This window comes from Bos javanicus, chromosome 2, assembly GCF_032452875.1.
Source record: "Bos javanicus breed banteng chromosome 2, ARS-OSU_banteng_1.0, whole genome shotgun sequence".
Taxonomy (NCBI): Eukaryota; Metazoa; Chordata; class Mammalia; order Artiodactyla; family Bovidae; genus Bos; species Bos javanicus.
In genome coordinates this window covers 98,511,619-98,529,608 of record NC_083869.1, presented here as the reverse complement: position 1 = coordinate 98,529,608, position 17,990 = coordinate 98,511,619, and the positions used below count along the sequence as shown (strand labels likewise).

The following is a 17,990-nucleotide window of genomic DNA, read 5'->3' as shown; positions in this document are numbered from 1 at the left end:
ATTCTTCCTCTCAAAAGACACCATTAAAATGTAAATTGGACATAGAAATACATAAAATTTCTAGTTTCTAATTCTAAATATCAAATCTAGTTCAAAAATAGTGTGAACTTCTTTTCATTGTCGGAATCTTAATGAGAGTACTCCTATCAATTTATAACCCCCACTTAACTGCAATCATGGAAATACAGCGACTTTAAAAAGTAAATTCACTCAGCATAGTGTATTCTATCTGCCCTGCAGTTAACATCCACAGTAGCTAGCCTTCAGGTCGTGACTTTTCAAAAGGAAATGTTAAAAACAGACATGTGATTCTCTTCTTACCAAAGTGTTAACAGCTTTCCATGGTGCCTGAGCCACCTTCAGCTCATCCAAGACAGCTGAGAAGATGGAGCGGTCCTCAGCCCTGTCGATCTGCAGAGGGCTCGTGCCCATGATCTTGACGCCGTTCTTGTACAGGGGGACTGCCAGGTTGTTTGGAATCTGGCCCCCAACTGATATGATGCAGCCACCACATGCCTGAAAAATATGTCCTCTTATCAGCTATTGGATGATGAACAACTGGGCTAATACTACTGCTTCCATTTCCTTACCAAAAATGCGGAACATGATTGTGATATTTTCATTATTCCCATCAATGGATAATATTAAGTTATGCCACAGAGAGATAAACAGATTTTGTCCTGACTATCCAGGCACACACACACGCACAGGCACACTAGTCACTAAGTCTTGTCCACCTCCTTGCAACCCCAGAGACTGTAGCCTGCCAGGATCCTGTCCATAGAATTCTCCAGGCAAGAGTACTGGAGTGGATAGCCATTCCCTTCTCCAGGGGATCTTCCCAATCCAGGGATTGAACTTGCATGTCCTGCATTGCAGGCAGAGTCTTTATTGTCTGAGCCACCAGGGAAGTCCCCAGGCACACACCATCCAAAATCTTTGTTAAGACTCCTGGAAAACTACATGTGATTAGCATGAAAGACTCCTGTATATGATTACCAAATATGACTTCCATACAATTACATGTCAATGTATGATATTTGCATGTGTGGCAATTAGAAAATCAAGTCAATGAATATTTTCATCCTATGCTTTATATTATATTCAATTAATTCTTGAACTACTGTTGTAATTTCCTGAATGGATACAGATCTCTCCTTTTAACACTCATCTCTGCTGTTCTTCTCCACTCCAGCACTTCACATTCAGATTGTGCATGCGTGCTAAGTCGCTTCAGTCACATCTGACTCTTTGTGACCCAATGGACTGTAGCCCGCCATGGACAGGCTCCTCTGTCCATGGGATTCTCTAGGCAAGAATCCTAGAGTGGGTTGCCATTTCCTTCTCCAGGGGATCTTCCCAACCCAGGGATCAAACCCACGTCTTACGTCTCCTGCATTGGCAGGCGTGTTCTTTTACCACTAGTGCCAAGTGGGAAGCCACAGATGCAGACTAATTGTTCACAAGACTCCTCACCAAGTTACTTCTGTATTCAGAGTTCTCCAAATGTTTCTGTTGCCTAAAGGGTAAAGTGTTAACTCTTTACCACCGGGGCCATTAAGGCTTTCCAGTCTCATCTACAATCACTCCTTCAGCACCAGGAAGACCACCTACCCCCTGTCACTACCTACATGCATTCCCACCAGCAAGCTCTCTCACCGCTTAACCTTTCCTGGCCTTGTTTCCTTCCTTCCTTCTCCTTCCCCTTATCTAAATTAACCACCTCTGAAGTGCAGTCTAAATCCTAATTCTCACTTTGACATCCTCTCCCCTTCACTGCTGCTTGGTACCTGTCTACAGTACCCATAACTGATTTTAGTTCCAATTTCTGTACTATTTGCCATATAAGCAGTCCTTGAATTATTAACATTAATCTCCTATGAATAGTCAAAACACTAAGTTTTTTTTAAGCCCACAAAATCTCAAATTTCTCAAGACTAGTGTTATAGAGATGATGGGGGAATCAGTGAGGGACGGTGGGGAATTGGATTTGGACTTAGAAGTCCCTCCCCTTCCTGGTTCCCTCTGTGAAACTCTCCCTGGGATTCCATCCCCTTGTCTATAAAATTAGGATAATAATACCTGCCTACTTCATAAGATTTCTATGTATGTAGATTAAATAGGATAATAAACATTAAAGGTGTTACACCTTGTAAGCATATAAATAAGACATTATTATTTATATTAGAAAATATTACAATATCAGATAGGCCATTGATCTTGGCATAATTTATCTTTGCCTTAACAACCTACAATTGAATATTACTGAAGTAATAGATGGCACTAGTGTTAAAGAATCCACCTGCCAATGCAGGAGACATAAGAGGCACAGGCTCAATCCCTAGGTGGGGAAGATCCCCTGGAGGAGGAAATGGCAACCCCCTCCAGTATTCTTGCCTTGAGAATCCCATGGACAGAAGAACCTGGCAGGCTACAGTCCCTAGGGTTACAAAGAGTTGGATATGACTGAAGTGACTTAGCACACACACAAATGTTTTTTTGTCACTGTTTGAAATTATTCTGATATATTACTGAAAGGGGCGAAACTAATTTCTCTCTGATAAGAGAAATTATATACTGCCTAAGCAAACACCCTGCAATTGAGTACTTAAATGCATTGTAAACATTATGGAAAATAACAGTCCACATTTCTGCATACTTATGAGTACACTTAAGCTGCTTTTATCATCATTTTTATGTTCACTATTTATTTTTTGCAAAACTTTTAATAAACATTATTCTCTTAACTATAGTATTTTTATTTGCTTATTATATTTTATTTGCTTATTATTTTAGTTTATTAGTGGCATTAATATTTTAGAGACCTAGAAACTAATTCTTCAATTAAATATTAAATATATACAAAAAGTATCTTATGTGAAAGTCTTCAAAAATAAATTCTAAAATTAAGGGAGAAGTAACCAGCTATGAGCAAATATTAGAGTCATTTGGACTAAAATAGGCATTTAAAGATGAATTAAAAAGCTGTGTATAATAAATATATCAGTAGTTTAAATGACTCTACGGAATTGATTTCAATTTTTCAATAAATTAACAACGTTATAAATAATAATATAAACTGCTGCTCCTGTTTTGTGTCCAACTGTTTGCAACCCCATGGACTGTAGCCCACCAGGCTCATCTGTCCATGGGATTTCCCAGGCAAGAATACTGGAGTGGGTTGCCATTTCTTTCTCCAAGGGATCTTCCAGATCCAAGGACCAAACTGGGTCTCCTTCTTGGCAGGCAAATTCTTTACCACTGAGTACCTGGGAAGCCCCGTAATATAAACTACTACTACTTAAATATGCTGTGTGTGTGCATGCTAAGTCACTTCAGTCATGTCTGACTCTGTGACCCCACGGACTGTAGCTCATCAGGCTCCTCTGTCCATGGGATTCTCAGGCAAGAATACTGGAATGGGTTGTCATGCCCTCCTCTAGGGGATCTTCCCAATCCAAGGATTGAACCTACATCTTTTATGTCTGCTGCATTGACAAGTGGATTCCTTACCACTAGTGACACCTGGGAAGCCCATTTAGTACATTACTATACACCTAAACTACATTTTGATCTTCATGGTTTTCACTCTGAGTCAGTTATTACTTATCCCTATTTTACAGCTAAATAAACAGGCTTGGTGAAGGTCAAGTGACTTGCTGATATTTCTTACCTAGCAAACACAGAATTACTTGAATGAGATTCTGCATATTGTAAAGCAGCTACTGCTACTGCTAAGTCACTTCAGTCATGTCCGACTCTGTTCGACCCCATAGATAGCAGCCCACCAGGCTCCCCCGTCCCTGGGATTCTCCAGGCAAGAACACTGGAGTGGGTTGCCATTTCCTTCTCCAATGCATGAAAGTGAAAAGTGAAAGTGAAGTCGCTCAGTCGTGTCCGACCCTCAGCGACCCCATGGACTGCAGCCTTCCAGGCTCCTCCGGATTTTCCAGGCAAGAGTACTGGAGTGGGGCGCCATTGCCTTCTCTGTAAAGCAGCTATGCTTACCTAATATGTTAAGTCTGAATTTGAAATCAATCCTGTTTTTCTGGCTTATTTCAAAGGTGGTGAATGTTAAAGGGTAGAAGAGATATTTCTCAAACATTCTTTCTGGGAAATAGTAGATAGAAACACTTTCACTCCAATATCCTATTCTCATCATTGACCTCCAAAAATAAAGACCATTATTTGGAAGACAAATCATGTCCATAGGAATGTTTTAGAGTAATGGTGTGATGGTTGAGCGCAGATTTTGCCTGCACAGCAAAGGGAATTCAGTAAAAGAGAACATATTTGAGGGATGAAGTTAATAGAGGAGAATTTTGTGGAAGAATTTTATCTTAGATTGGTCCCAACTCTAAGCACAGAGCTTGTAGAGACTAAGAGAAGAGAATCTGGTATCTACACAGATGAATTAATATCATATACAATCACTTACACTTAATTTCAAGTAATTTACTGAAGCAAAATATTCTAAAATGCAGATTTGTTTCACAGATTTCTAAATATGTTAGGCCTAAAATAATTCTACTAGGCTCCCAAAGTTCTACTGATCTTACCTAAACTTGTTTGTAGCTTAGTTTCCTAGTTTTTAAACCTGATATCATGAAGCTAAGGCATCACCTTACAAAAATATTTCTGCAATAATTTTTAAGCTGAAATCACACCACAAATTTATTTTTAATGGTGAGGAATTAACAGAAAATACTTCAGATGTATTTCAGATCATTTCAGTTTCTTTTATATATTAATCACTTAGGTCAGTCCTTATTTTACAGACAAATTAAATGTTTTAATGTAGACAGAATGCAATATAAGAAAGTTTGTCTTACTAACAGATATACCATTTACTTCACCAAAAAATAACCCTGATTTTTGTAATTTCATGTATTTTCTCTAATTTACATCTTCATTATTTATACATCCATCATTGAGGTTGCACATGCATTATATTTCAGTAATTCACATTTTAGTAAAACATTTGTAACATTTCAGACAGAATCTTAAGATTCAATTGCAATGAAACCAATTTCTAGGAGTGAAACCCAATTCTAGTTTAGAGTGATCCATTCCCTGAGGTGTTTTGTCTATCACTAACTCATGGCTGTCACTCTTTAATTCACTTAAGTGAATGAAAGACAGGTACCACTGTCTATTATGCATATGATGTGCTTAGTTGCTCAGTTGTGTCTGACTCTTTTCAATCCCGTGACCCATTTGTTGACTGTAACCCGCCAGGCTCCTCTGTCCACAGGACTCTCCAGGCAAGAATACTGGAGTGGGTTGCCATGTCCTTCTCCAATACATACGGCATCAGGTGTTAAAAATAGGAGAATTAAATCACTAATCAGAGTACATCTTTATAGGGTATGATCCAGTAAATTATACATTGTAAAAGAAAAAAATACATAATCAGGACTCAAATCAGACAGGACATCATAAAGTGTCAAACATGTTGCTTGAATTTTTAAACTTGATCTGTTTTTTAATGAGCAAATATTAAAAGAATTAAGAAATGGGTCCTAAATAGGGTTTGGAAGTAAAAGAAAATAAATATGCTTTGCTTATAACTTTTCAAACCATGAGTCTCCAAAGAAAGAAAGGGAAATGTGAAGTTAGAAAGGATCTGTGACAGTCTCCCTTATCATCATAGTCTATAAAGATTATTGCATAACCCATCACAACTGAAGCGATGCAGCAGCAGCAGCAGCAGCAGCATCCCAGGGAAACAGATCTAACAATAGATCTAATTTAAAAAGGGGCTTCCTAGATGGTGCGGTGGTAAAAAATCCATCTGCTTATTCAGGAGATGCAAGAGACATGGGCTTGCTCCCTGAGTTGGGAAAATCCCTTGGAATAGGAAATTGCAACCCACTCCAGTATTCTTGCCTAAAAAATTTCATGGATGGAGGAGCCTGGCAGGCTACAGTCCATGGGATTTCAAAGAGTTGGACAAGACTGTGTGACTGAGCACACTAATAAAAGAGAAGATCAGTGTTAGCACTTCTATAAACAAAGTAATCATTTTCAACTCATGTACCTCAATATAATTTGAGAACATCTTTTTCCTTTTTAAGGAGTGTCCTAAACAAAACTGAACCAGGCAAAAAATATCATCCATCAAAGCCATGTAGATGGTGTGCTGAGTCACTTCAGCAGTGTCCTAGTCTTTGTAGTCCCCCAGGATCCTTTATACGTGGGGATTCTCTAGGCAAGAATGCTTGACTGGGTTGGCTTGCCCTTCTCCAGGGGATCTTCTGACCCAGGGATTGAACCCATGTCTCTTAGTCTTCTGCATTGGCAGGCAGGTTCTTTACCACTAGCACCACCTGGGAAGCTTTACAGATGGCAGACACCCACTTCTCAATGTCTTGGTTCTTCTCCACACTCACACACCAAAACATAAAAAATAAAAATGCAAAGCTCTTCTCAGGGAACAGAATCCATGAATACAATCATAAGGAATTAATGACTTCAGTTTAAAGGGTTGCCCTTTACAACTACAAAAAAAAAAAAAAGCCTGAAGCTAAAGGGATATATCACTACAAATTTTTCTATTTAAAAAAAAAAAAAAAGAAATGGGAAGGAGATTTCAGCATTTCTAGCATCCTCTCTCACTCAACTTCTGATCCAGACGTCCCTCCAAAGCAACCTGCTTTTCTCACAGGGCACATCACTTTTCTGACTTCCCCTTAAGGTTTTCTTTCGAGGTGCTCCTTTGATGCCATGGAAACACGCTTGGTCCTGAACTCGACCAAGTGACCTGGACCAAGGGACCTATCATATTTTCTATCATCCCATGTAGCTATGTATCCTTGGGAAAGCCTATTGCCCTTCTAAGTGACTCAGATGTGTGCTTTTAAATAAGATTAGACGTGCTTCCAATTTTCTTCAAATTTACTACTGAATGCTTCAGTGCTTTCCTGATCACTAGGGGCATCCAAGGTCGAACAAGGGCAGCCTCCTGAAGGTTGATGCACACCCGTTATGAGAGACAATGCCTGTAAAGCCTGCTGTGAGGAGATACATAACAACCTTATACAAGGAAACATATACACAAATATACATATATATGTGCCTGATATGTGCATGTGATATATTAAAATCACATTTCTTGTAGGGTAGCATAAAGAATATATCAATGGTATACTGTTCTTATAGTCTTCAACACAACATTTAAAATTACCTCAGTATATGTAGTGGCACTAAAAAAAAAAAAATTTAGCTTCAAATAAGGGCCAGTTTATTTATTTCTATCATACTGAATTCAGTTATAAAAGGACTTCATTAGCATTCATATGTACAAAGGCAACTATAGAAGTTTTTCATCTTTCCTTAAACCACTTCATACAGAAATCATTAACTACATGTTAAATGCCTGCCACTATCACTTATAATGCTTGTTAATATTTTTTAATAATTATGTAACTTTTCAGATATTATGTCATTAATCCCAGTTTTATTTCAATGTCTCAAAGGTAAGGACCTGGTTTTACAGCTCTCTATCCTCCCTGAATATTTCTCCCCTATGGCAGAAAGCAAAGAAGAACTAAAGAGCCTCCTGATAAAAGTGAAAAAGGAGAGTGAAAAAGTTGGCTTAAAATTCAACATTCAGAAAACTAAGATCATGGCATCTGTTCCCATCATTTCATGGCAAATGGATGGGGAAACAGTGATAGACTTTATTCTTTGGGGCTCCAAAATCACTGCAGATGGTGACTGCAGCCATGAAATTAAAAGACGTTTGCTCCTTGGAAGAAAAGTTATGACTAACCTAGACAGCATATTAAAAAGCAGAGACATTACTTTTCCAACAAAGATCCATCTAGTCAAAGCTATGGCCTTTCCAGTAGTCATGTATGGATGTGAGAGTTGGACTATAAATAAAGCTGAGCACTGAAGAATTGATGCTTTTTAACTGTAGTGTTGGAGAAGACTCTTAAAAGTCCCTTGGATAGCAAAGAGATCCACCAGTCCATTCTAAAGGAAATCAGTCCTGAATGTTCATTGGAAGGACAGATGCTGAAACTGAAACTCCAATACTTTGGCCACCTGATGCGAAGGAGCTAACTCATTGGAAAAGACCCTGATACTGGGAAAGATTGAGGGCGGGAGGAGAAGGGGATGACAGAGGATGAGATAGTTGGATGGCATCACTGAGTCAATGGAGACGAGTTTGAGTAAACTCTGGGAGTTGGTGATGGACAGGGAGATCTGGCATGCTGCACTCCATGGGGGTTGCAAAGAGTTGGACATGACTAAGTGACTGAACTGAACTGATCTTGCTGAACCTGAGTTTTAAAAGATACTCAAGAAATATTTGTAGAATATGTACTTGCTTTGATCCCCACCAGTTTATCTAAAATGAATAAAGAAATTATGAGAAAAATCTGGTCAGTGAAAGAACTGAAAATTGTGTATAGTCTACCTAATGGTTTGTGTGCTGTGTGCAGTTGTGTCCAACTCTTTGCGACCCTATGGACTGTAGCCTGCCAGGTTCCTCTGTCCATGGGATTTTTTAGACATGAATACTGGAGTCGGTTGCTATTTCCTCCTCTAGGAGATCTTCCTGACCCAGGGTTCAAACCCTCATCTCCTGCATTGGCAGGCAAATTCTTCACCACTTAGCCACCTGGGAATCCGTACCTAATGGTTTCGTTTCATTATATTAAAAGATTAGTAGGACAGGCCTAAATAGAAAACTATGATGATATATTAATCCTAAATTTGTCTATTTCTTTTCACAGTAATAAAATCATCACATTGTTCTAACACTATACTTTATACTCGACAATGCGATCTCAACCACAAATCTACGTTACCATCACAAAACCTACATGTACCATGTTTTAACACTCATATGATTCATTAACAGAAATAACAAAGATGAAGCACAGAGGATTTAAGTAACTGGCACAAATCAACAAATTTTCAAGTCAAAAATTTTAAGTCTTGTGGCTCCAAGTTAATTGTTTTTTCCTTAAGTGACCATATTTTGTACATAGGGATGATTAATTAATTATAACAGCATCAAAAGGCATGACTAAAATTTTCAAGTAGGCATTTTTTTAATTGTAAAATAACTTGTTAACCTAGGATCATATAAATCCACAGTGAAGATACACTCTATAATATTGGAGTGGAAGTAGAAGAGAAGGCTATAATGCTACCAAAATCATTTAGAATGAACTCATTGATTTTTACACTGAAGACTAACAGCTTCATCTGTAGCACAAAGAATTAACCAGTCTTTTGTGAATGACTAACCTGTCTCCTCTGAGAAGTAGTCATCATTAAACCACAACAGGATGTGAACTAAAGAGAGGCTTCTTATCGTGGGTCTACATGATCAATTAAATGGCTTTACAAAATATCTATCGGGGCTGTCTTATGCTAATTAATATGTGTCTGGCACATGTTACCAAGAAGAAATTTCAGTATAGATGGAATGCTGAGAAAGAAAAGGTGTATTTTATATGAAAAAGAATTACTCTGTGCCACGGCCTCAAGAATCTAAGGCTGGGGTGATTATTTTTCAGAGTTTCATTACAAAATTAGACAATGGAAGACACCAGAAGCTCTTTCTCTGAAGGTAACTTGCAATATAAATCTACATACATGGATACACGTATATAAAGTATGCATTGTATATATTTTTATTCTTTTTTTTCCTTTTTTTTTTTCTTTCTTACCTCCTGATGGTAGATGTCTAGGATTCTTTCCAAAGACAACTCTTCAAAGTACAGTTTGTCACACTCATCAAAGTCTGTGCTCACAGTCTCAGGGTTACAATTCACCACCACTGTCTTCTTGCCAAGCTGACGCAATGTGCGGATACTGGAGACAGCACACCAATCAAATTCCACACTGCTACCTACAGAGACAATGAAATTGGGGAGAGAGGGGAAGAGAAGCCTGAAGTTATAACACAAAGAGAAGCAGACATATATTGCCAGTCAGTCAATGCTAAGGGAGCTAATGCCCTTTCAATTCAATTTTTTTCCAAAATATAAATGTCAGATCTATTGATATTATGCATACTATTTCCTACTATATTATTAGTAGGAAAAACAGGGACTCGTTAAACCACAATGACGGGTTGGCTTGCTTTGTATACTAAGTTCTGCAAGAGGTAATCTCCATATTTGGAACATTCAGAACCTCAAAGTAAATGGAGGAGAACTATAATAATAATTTTTACAAACCTCATTTACTGAAAAGAAACTCAAAGTGAACATATTGACCTCAGCACACATAATAAAGTTTGTGATCAGAACACTTGAGTTCTTGTTTAAGTCCTTCCACTTACCCTGCTGTCTGAGAGCCAAACCCAATGATCCCTGAGGTGCCTTGCAGCTCTGACATGTCTTGATTGATTGGAAAGTCCTGGCCTTTCCAAGCATATCCTTTTAAGCTTGGCAAGGGCACCCCATGCAGAGTGAGTGACCTTCTAGGAAGTGATTTGATGTATAATAATGGCCTAAATGCCTCAAAATATCACCTCTACTGGGATGCCATAGAACTGAAGTTCAGGGATTTGTACTAATCCTTTGCATTAGGATTTTGTCTCCTAAAAATGCTTGTCAGCATAATAAGTTGTTCAAATATAGTAGCATGTTAAATCTCACTATCAATTAAGTACACACTTGATTATTAGCTCAGCTAATCTTTCTTAGACCCTAAAGTAATGTAGAATGGTTGCATAAATTAGGTGAAATTTGAAAAGGAAAGAAGAAAGGTTTAGAGAAGGGTAGGTCCTGGTGAAGGTGTCCAAGCTATTTAAGCATAAGATAGAGTGGCAGAGGTATAAACACTTTTGGCCTACTTTAAGGTTTGGCCAAAAATTGGCAAACTACCACTTCCTGAAATACTTAATTGTAAAAACTGTAATAAACTCTATGTTTAAAATACATTTAAATCATATGTTTCATCAATTCCATATTAGAACACCTTGCAGAGGCTAGATGTTAGATATACTTGCTAAGAAACATCTATTTAAATATATACTTTGTAACTGTAATAGATCTTGATTCATTATTAAATATCTAATTTTAAGTGACTGGGAGAAATACAACAAATTCTGGTGAGAATGTTTTAATTAAACTATGTGATACTCTTCCTGGGTCTCAATGAGATGAGCTCTTTGCATCTGATGTCAACCCACATCATATGTTAGGTCAGACATTGGATCTACAAAAATGATTACTCTTTTATGTATAAAGTTATTGAGCAAATACAGATCTTGGTGAAAAATTATGCAGGAATATAAAAAGTTAAAGTGTAATTCACTCCCCAACCCCAGTAAGAGGCTAAGTTTAGCTCATGAGAATGAAAATGAAAAAGAGATAACAAGGTAAAAGGGAAGGAGATGGAATTTGTGGTTGAGACCTACATTTGAGTCCTACTTCTTTCATTTAATAGCTATATACATTGGGATACATGGCTCTGAACCTCTGTTTCCTAATTTGTAAAATTTTTATTTTGACAGCTTTTACTTTACATAGTTCTTAGAATAATGGAATTAACATATGTGAAAAGTACTATATAAACTGAAAAGTTCTATGTAAATATAAATTATCACTTTACCAATGTGATATGGACCACAGCCCAGCACCATCATTCCATGATCATCAAAATTGATATCATGCTCCTAAGGGGGAGAAAAAGGAAGATATGGCAATTATTATGTTATTCTTCCCTCTAATTCAACTGTGTCATGCCTTTGAGTGTGTCTTTCTCATTCTTTCTCTTGTTTATATGCATCTTCTATTAGTCTTTGGGAATCCATAAGTATAAAATGTTATATAAACCCTACTTATTTGTAAAAAAAAAGTATTCAGTATTTTCAATTAGCCATGAGAATACAGTATAATTTTATGTTTATGTCACCAGTCTTTTTTTATTAATTTATAATGTTGTGTCAATCATGTAACCATTATCTTTATCTCTCCACTTGTTTTATTTCATCATCTTAAGGCAGTTCTTAAAAGACTGAGTACAAAAGTACATCATCACATTCAATTCAAATGATGTCATTTTTCTTTACTAAATATACTAGTAAATAGACCATCTACTAAATGTAGAGCTTTCTGCATTACAGAACTTTGGCAGTTCTTACCTGACCATTGTAGGTAACATAGAGGTAGTTTGTTACTGATGGGTATTCTGCAGCCAGTGTATCAATCTGAAAGAGAAATAAATACATATGTAAAATAAATACATACATACATGTGGATTTTTATTCCCCTTTAATACAATTTTTTTCAAGAAGGTCATGAATTTTGTTTTTGGTTCTGCATTCATATTCCTTTAATGCCCATTTCTATCAAATAGAAAGACAAGAAAAATGTATGTATCATCCAGTTGCTTTCTAATTATAGAAGGGAGAGCAGAGGAAAAAACAATATGATTTAGCTATCTCTTGGGCAATGAATGACAATACACATTACAGAGTATCAGATTACTATGTATTAACTCTCAAGAACACAAGAAAATGCTCATATAGTCAACTGGTTACCAGGAAAACTTACCCAACCATCTGTCTTAAGCAATTACAAATAAAACATAAAACCAGAACAAAATGATCTATATATATGGATGTCTTTGGCTTGCAGATTAATGCATAGGACTGAAGTTACCTATCGCACTGCTCAATGCGATGACTTAAATACCACAAAGCATAGACAAGTAGGGAAGGGGACTAGATCTCATTGAACATATTTGGGGAAAGTAAATCAATTCAGCTCTCAAGGGCCAGGAGCTCAGCTTAGTGAGCAAGATTTTGGGGCCAACAGGGCAAACTAATGTAAGGCAAGTGAGAAGGAAGAAAGATAATAATTGCTGAGTAGAAAATATTCAGCATCAAGTCCCAGACCTAAGGTTATGTGTGTGCCCCCTGAGCACACAGGGAAAAGCCAATGATTTTAAAGGACAAAAACCAGCTGGTGGTACTTTAAGCCAAAGCATCTCTTCTCCTAAAGGCCAAAAAGAATCACAACGGTACACCTATGAAAGTTCTAGTATGATTGTCATGAATACTAGATGAGCTCATTATGCCCAGCCCTATCACAATGAATACTAAATGAACCATAATGATAGGGCACTTAAAATAAAGTATTACCCTGTAAAAAGTCAGTGCCAAAAGAGATAACTATTCTTTTCAAGAGAGTCAGCCACTACACTAGGGCATTTCAAGCCCTTCTATTACACTAAGGATTTCTCTTACTACTGATATATTTGCACACGGGTCAAAAAGTAGAGGAGAGGTCATTTTAAGTTTTTTTCATTCAGGCCAAGAAAATCATGTCCTCACTCTTCCTTCTACATCCCAATGCCCCTACATCCTTTCCCCTTTAAATCATAAATCAATCCCGTGCTGAATAAAACAAGTGACGTCATGTGCATCGGTTGAACAAGTAAATTCACTTTCGAATTCCACCTCTTTCTATTAAAAATGGCTCTGTGATTGGTGCCCATATTTTACCCGTGGAATCCTAGGAAGAAAGAAAAATTCCTTTATTCCTTTACCTGTTTAACCCAAGGATGAATGTTTTTCTTTAACCTCAGCTCTCTTGTCTGGGCCTCAGTCAGCCCGAGGCATTTTGAAATCTGCTTGTCTGAGAACCCAATCTCCTTTGCCTTTTTCAGGGTTTCTTCTGTAATGGACTCACTAGGATTTAATGAAAAAGAGAATTCAAGTTTAGACCAGACACAGTAAGAAGCAGTGAACTAGTCAATTTTGAAATCACCAGTCTCCTTATTTTCCAACTTTCCAAGTAGGTCTGCTGACTTTTAAAAATACACAAATAACCCACTAAGTGGTCTAGGCTCTATGAGGTGCCATTAGCAGTGCCAGCTTTCTCAAACACGTGGTTTCCCACCCCCACCCTATATATCCTCTTCTCTTATTTCCTGAAAAGTGGCTTCTGCATCTACTGTCCTAATGAAGTTGTTCTTTCAAAAATAGTCAGGACCTTCTAAACCCAAGAGCACTTTCTTAATTCTCACCTTCGCAGTCTGTCAGCATGTGATCCTTTTGATGTTTCATTCCTTAAAAATATATGTCTCTGGCAATAAGTTGCTTCTCACCCTACTTTATTACAACAACAATTTACTGTTTATTCTCTACAGCTCTGTCCTCCGATGCCTGCTTACATCTGGCTACTTTCTCTCCCTTCCTAAATTTAGCCACTGCCATTGGCTCATAATGACCAGTTATCCTACATAACTAGTTGATAATCCCCAAATTCACAGCCCCTTCTCCTGTGTCTGACCTGTGCTCCAGGTCTTTATGGGCTTTGAGAATTTCTCCACCTAGGCATCCCAACATGGCATTGGGCTGGGTGTCCTCTTCATAAACTATCTCTATTTACTAGTGTCATATATCTCTCTGTGTTGAGAAGATAGTTCTGTGATTTTGATATTATTTTCCACTCAAACCAGATTTGTCTCCTCACTGTCCCATGATGATTTCCACAGTGTAGACACTATTCACATTATGTCTCTCACCAGTAACGCCTTTAACATTCCCATCACCTACCTGTCCTCTCTCCAAATCCCAGCCATGCCTCATAGGTCAGCTAAAGCCAAGGCTCATCCTCTAAGCCTTCTTAGTCTGCCCTAACCAACATGGATCTTTCTGGACCTTTAACTGACTCTTGTTGGAACCAGGGGCATAGTTGGAATGATATTCTTTAGCATGTCATTATCTCCTGATATTTTTAATGTTTCTTAGTTTTTCTTAAGTATCCAGACATTTTTCCTGCTAGACTCAAGTTCCAGGAGGGCAAAGAATATATTTGTCTCATTTACCAGATTATTCCCAAAGCCTAGCTCACTGTCTGGCTCACAGAAAGCATTCAATAAATATTTATTACATGAATGAAGGAAACTGTAATTCTAGAGCATTTTTACTTTACATGAAAAAGAAGCTATTGAAATATACTTGTAACTAGAATTCAAATGTATACAAAATAATTTTCAAAGTGTTGAGGTACAGAAGAATTAAATACTACAAAAGCATCTCTAACCAAATAGCTACGGCCAAGCTGTTTCAAGCAGTAGTCAATACAATAAAATTCAATTATAACAGTTTGATAGTCAATACAATGAAATTAAAATATAAAAGTTTTTGTCAGAAGATGTAATAATAAATAAAACATTTTCATCAAAATTCTGCTAATAGAGTATGATTGAATTAAATACTGCATTTTGTTCATTCTATCCTTCAATCTTCTTAATTTAATTAATTCATACTTTGAGTTCACAGAAGAAAGAATCAAGCTGGTACATTTAATAACTATTTCTCTAGCTTTTGTACATCAGTGTTAGTTTGGATTTCTGAAGCTTCAGCAGTTCCTAGTCAATTCGCTTTCTCACTGGGACCTATTTTCTCTTCTCTCTCTCAAATCTATTATTTCTCCTAGTGAATTTAATTTCTTTTTTCCTATTTCATTTTGATTTCTTAAACTTCCCAAGTATTTGATAAGCATTCTCCCCAGAACAACACATTTTCCTGCCAAATTTCTAAACACAATCTGCCTATTAAGTATTATTTATTATGTGCCAAGCACTGTGCTAACTAGAACTATGCCAGCCAAGATGGCAGCCACTAGCCACACACAACTGCTTAAATTCAGATATTCATTGGCTTAAATTTTTTTAAATTATTCAGAGCTACACTTTCACTACTCACATTTCAAGTGCTCAGTAGCCATACAGGCAAGTGGCTACTATGTTGGACAGAGTAGATTACAGGATAAAATATCCTGTAATCCACTTGTAGATTACAGGATATTTTATCATCACAGAAAATTCTACCAGACAATGATGCTCAAGAAGATACAAAATAGTATTTGAGACGATGCAGTAATAGTGATTCCAAACCTTTTATGGAGAAATAAGCTATGTAATGCAATGTGAGGTCAGAGAAGAGAGATAACCATGTGAGTGGTTGTACTTGAGAACTAATATGGCAGTGGAGGGATGAATACAGAGCCATCAAGTAAATTCAGGTTTATACAGAAAAAAAGGGTTGACAAGGCAAGGGCACTGTGTCTGCAATAATGTGAGGAAGCAATGGGCATGGCAGGGCATATACAAACTTACAGAGGATTTGTTGTTGGAAATCCAAGTTAGTAGGGAATTGTGGATGGTGAAGGTTGAGCAACACTAACTGTTATTCCTTCATTAGTTCTTTAACACTTGGTGAACAACTGCTCCGTGTATCAGAACTCTGTCCCATGTATTTTAATGATGGAGAGATTAAAATATCATATCTCTACATTTATGGAGCTGAGAGTATATTACCAGGCAAATGAATCGCTATTTCTCTGATACCACAGTGAGAGGTACTATGAGATAAATGCACACAAGAAGATGATGTGGTTCAGAGGAAATGCTCCCAACTTCCACTGGGAAGGGATTCCCTGATAGCTCCAGTCTACCGGTAAAGAATCCACCTGCAATGCAGGAGACCCTGGTTTGATTCCTGGACCAGGAAGATCCACTGGAGAAGGGATAGGCTACCCACTCCAGTATTCTTGGGCTTCCCTTGTGGCTCAGCTGGTAAAGAATCCACCTGCAATATGAGAGACCTGGGTTCAATCCCTGGGTTGGGACGATCCCCTGGAGAAGGCAAAGGCTACCCACTCCAGTATTCTGGTCTGGAGAATTCCATAGACTGTATAATCCATGGGGTCACAAAGAGTTGGACACAACTGAGTGATTTTGACTTTCAGTTTTCCACTGGGGAAGTCTGGAAAAGTTTTACCCAACAGGTGAAGGTGACTGATGAGCTTCTGAGGGCCCTTGAAACACTCAAACTGATGGCATTTGCTTTTAGTTTAAAAAAAAAAAAAAGTTCCAGACAAAAGCAGAGAAAAGATTTTTTGTTGTTGTTTCTACTTGTTTTAGAAATGTATATTTCCACTCTCCTTGCCAAGACTATGTTCCTACACCAATTGCTCATTTGTTTATGTGCAAATGTGCATTCAGGCTCAAAATAGAAATGCTTGACAAATAAACTATTTTCCTAAATTAAAACTCTGGATGATGTTCTTTTTAAATCATGACTTTCCTGAACAGTTTCAATCATGTTTACCTGTGTGAGGAAAGACTACACATTTTCTCTGTGATCTACAGTCTTATTATAAACACTGGTATGAAGCTTGAGTTGGGTGGAGAAACACTGTACATATAACACTGAGTGAATTCTTACCCATAGATTTTTCTAGCTACCTGCTAGAACACTTTCCCATCATTGTGGGATAGCAGTAAAAGGAAAAACAAGCAAAAAATAAATAAATCTTCAATTAGACATTTCTTCATTATTACAAAAAACTACCTGAGGCAAAACCCATGTTACCATATCAACAATCACTTTAACTAAAATGACTATATTCTAACCTTGAACAAAAGGATACAGACACACTAAGAAACATGCCTTGAAAAGAACCATCACACCTATAATTATTACTATGGACTAGCAGAAATGCAAGATCTTCAAGTCAAAAAATAACCAGAAGTAACATATTTATCTTTAGCCCTATTGGTGAGTTTTTTATTATTTTGCTTCAAATGATTTATTTTTCTTATAATATAGAGGATCAGTCAATTCTTCAAAGACTGTGATAATAATTTAAATAAAAATTATAAATAATGGTATTAAACAAACAAGCAAAAAAGAAAACATTCAGATTCCTCAAATTTCTATTAGGGATGCAGAAATTTGCATTTGTTTTATCCACATTCAGCTATGCAGTCTTTTCTATTGCTGAAATATGCATAATTCCTCTTATTCTTTCCCACCAAAGAGTCCAATAGAGCATATAAAGACATCTCCAGCAAATACACAGTATTCCTCCTGTACCCACCAAATAAAATTGAAGTCTTACCAACAAACAAATTTAAAAAAAGAAAAGAAGAGGAAAAGAAAGGTGGATTGATAAAATTGGCCCTCTGCATACAAAAGTAAACTGAATTAATTTTGT

At 37.2% G+C, this 17,990-nt stretch overlaps 1 protein-coding gene across 3 annotated transcripts in view; it reads right to left on the bottom strand.

Moving 5' to 3' along the window:
* CPS1 (carbamoyl-phosphate synthase 1) overlaps window positions 1-17,990 on the bottom strand; it is a 194,178-nt gene that overhangs the window by 35,689 nt on the left and 140,499 nt on the right. For all 3 annotated transcript variants that reach the window (XM_061383810.1, XM_061383820.1, XM_061383807.1), the window contains 5 exons: window positions 13,528-13,669; window positions 12,119-12,184; window positions 11,587-11,650; window positions 9,693-9,874; window positions 322-516 (listed from right to left, as the gene is read on the bottom strand). In XM_061383810.1, the coding sequence (XP_061239794.1) occupies window positions 322-516; window positions 9,693-9,874; window positions 11,587-11,650; window positions 12,119-12,184; window positions 13,528-13,669 (649 nt within the window). The remainder of the gene's footprint in view (window positions 1-321; window positions 517-9,692; window positions 9,875-11,586; window positions 11,651-12,118; window positions 12,185-13,527; window positions 13,670-17,990) is intronic.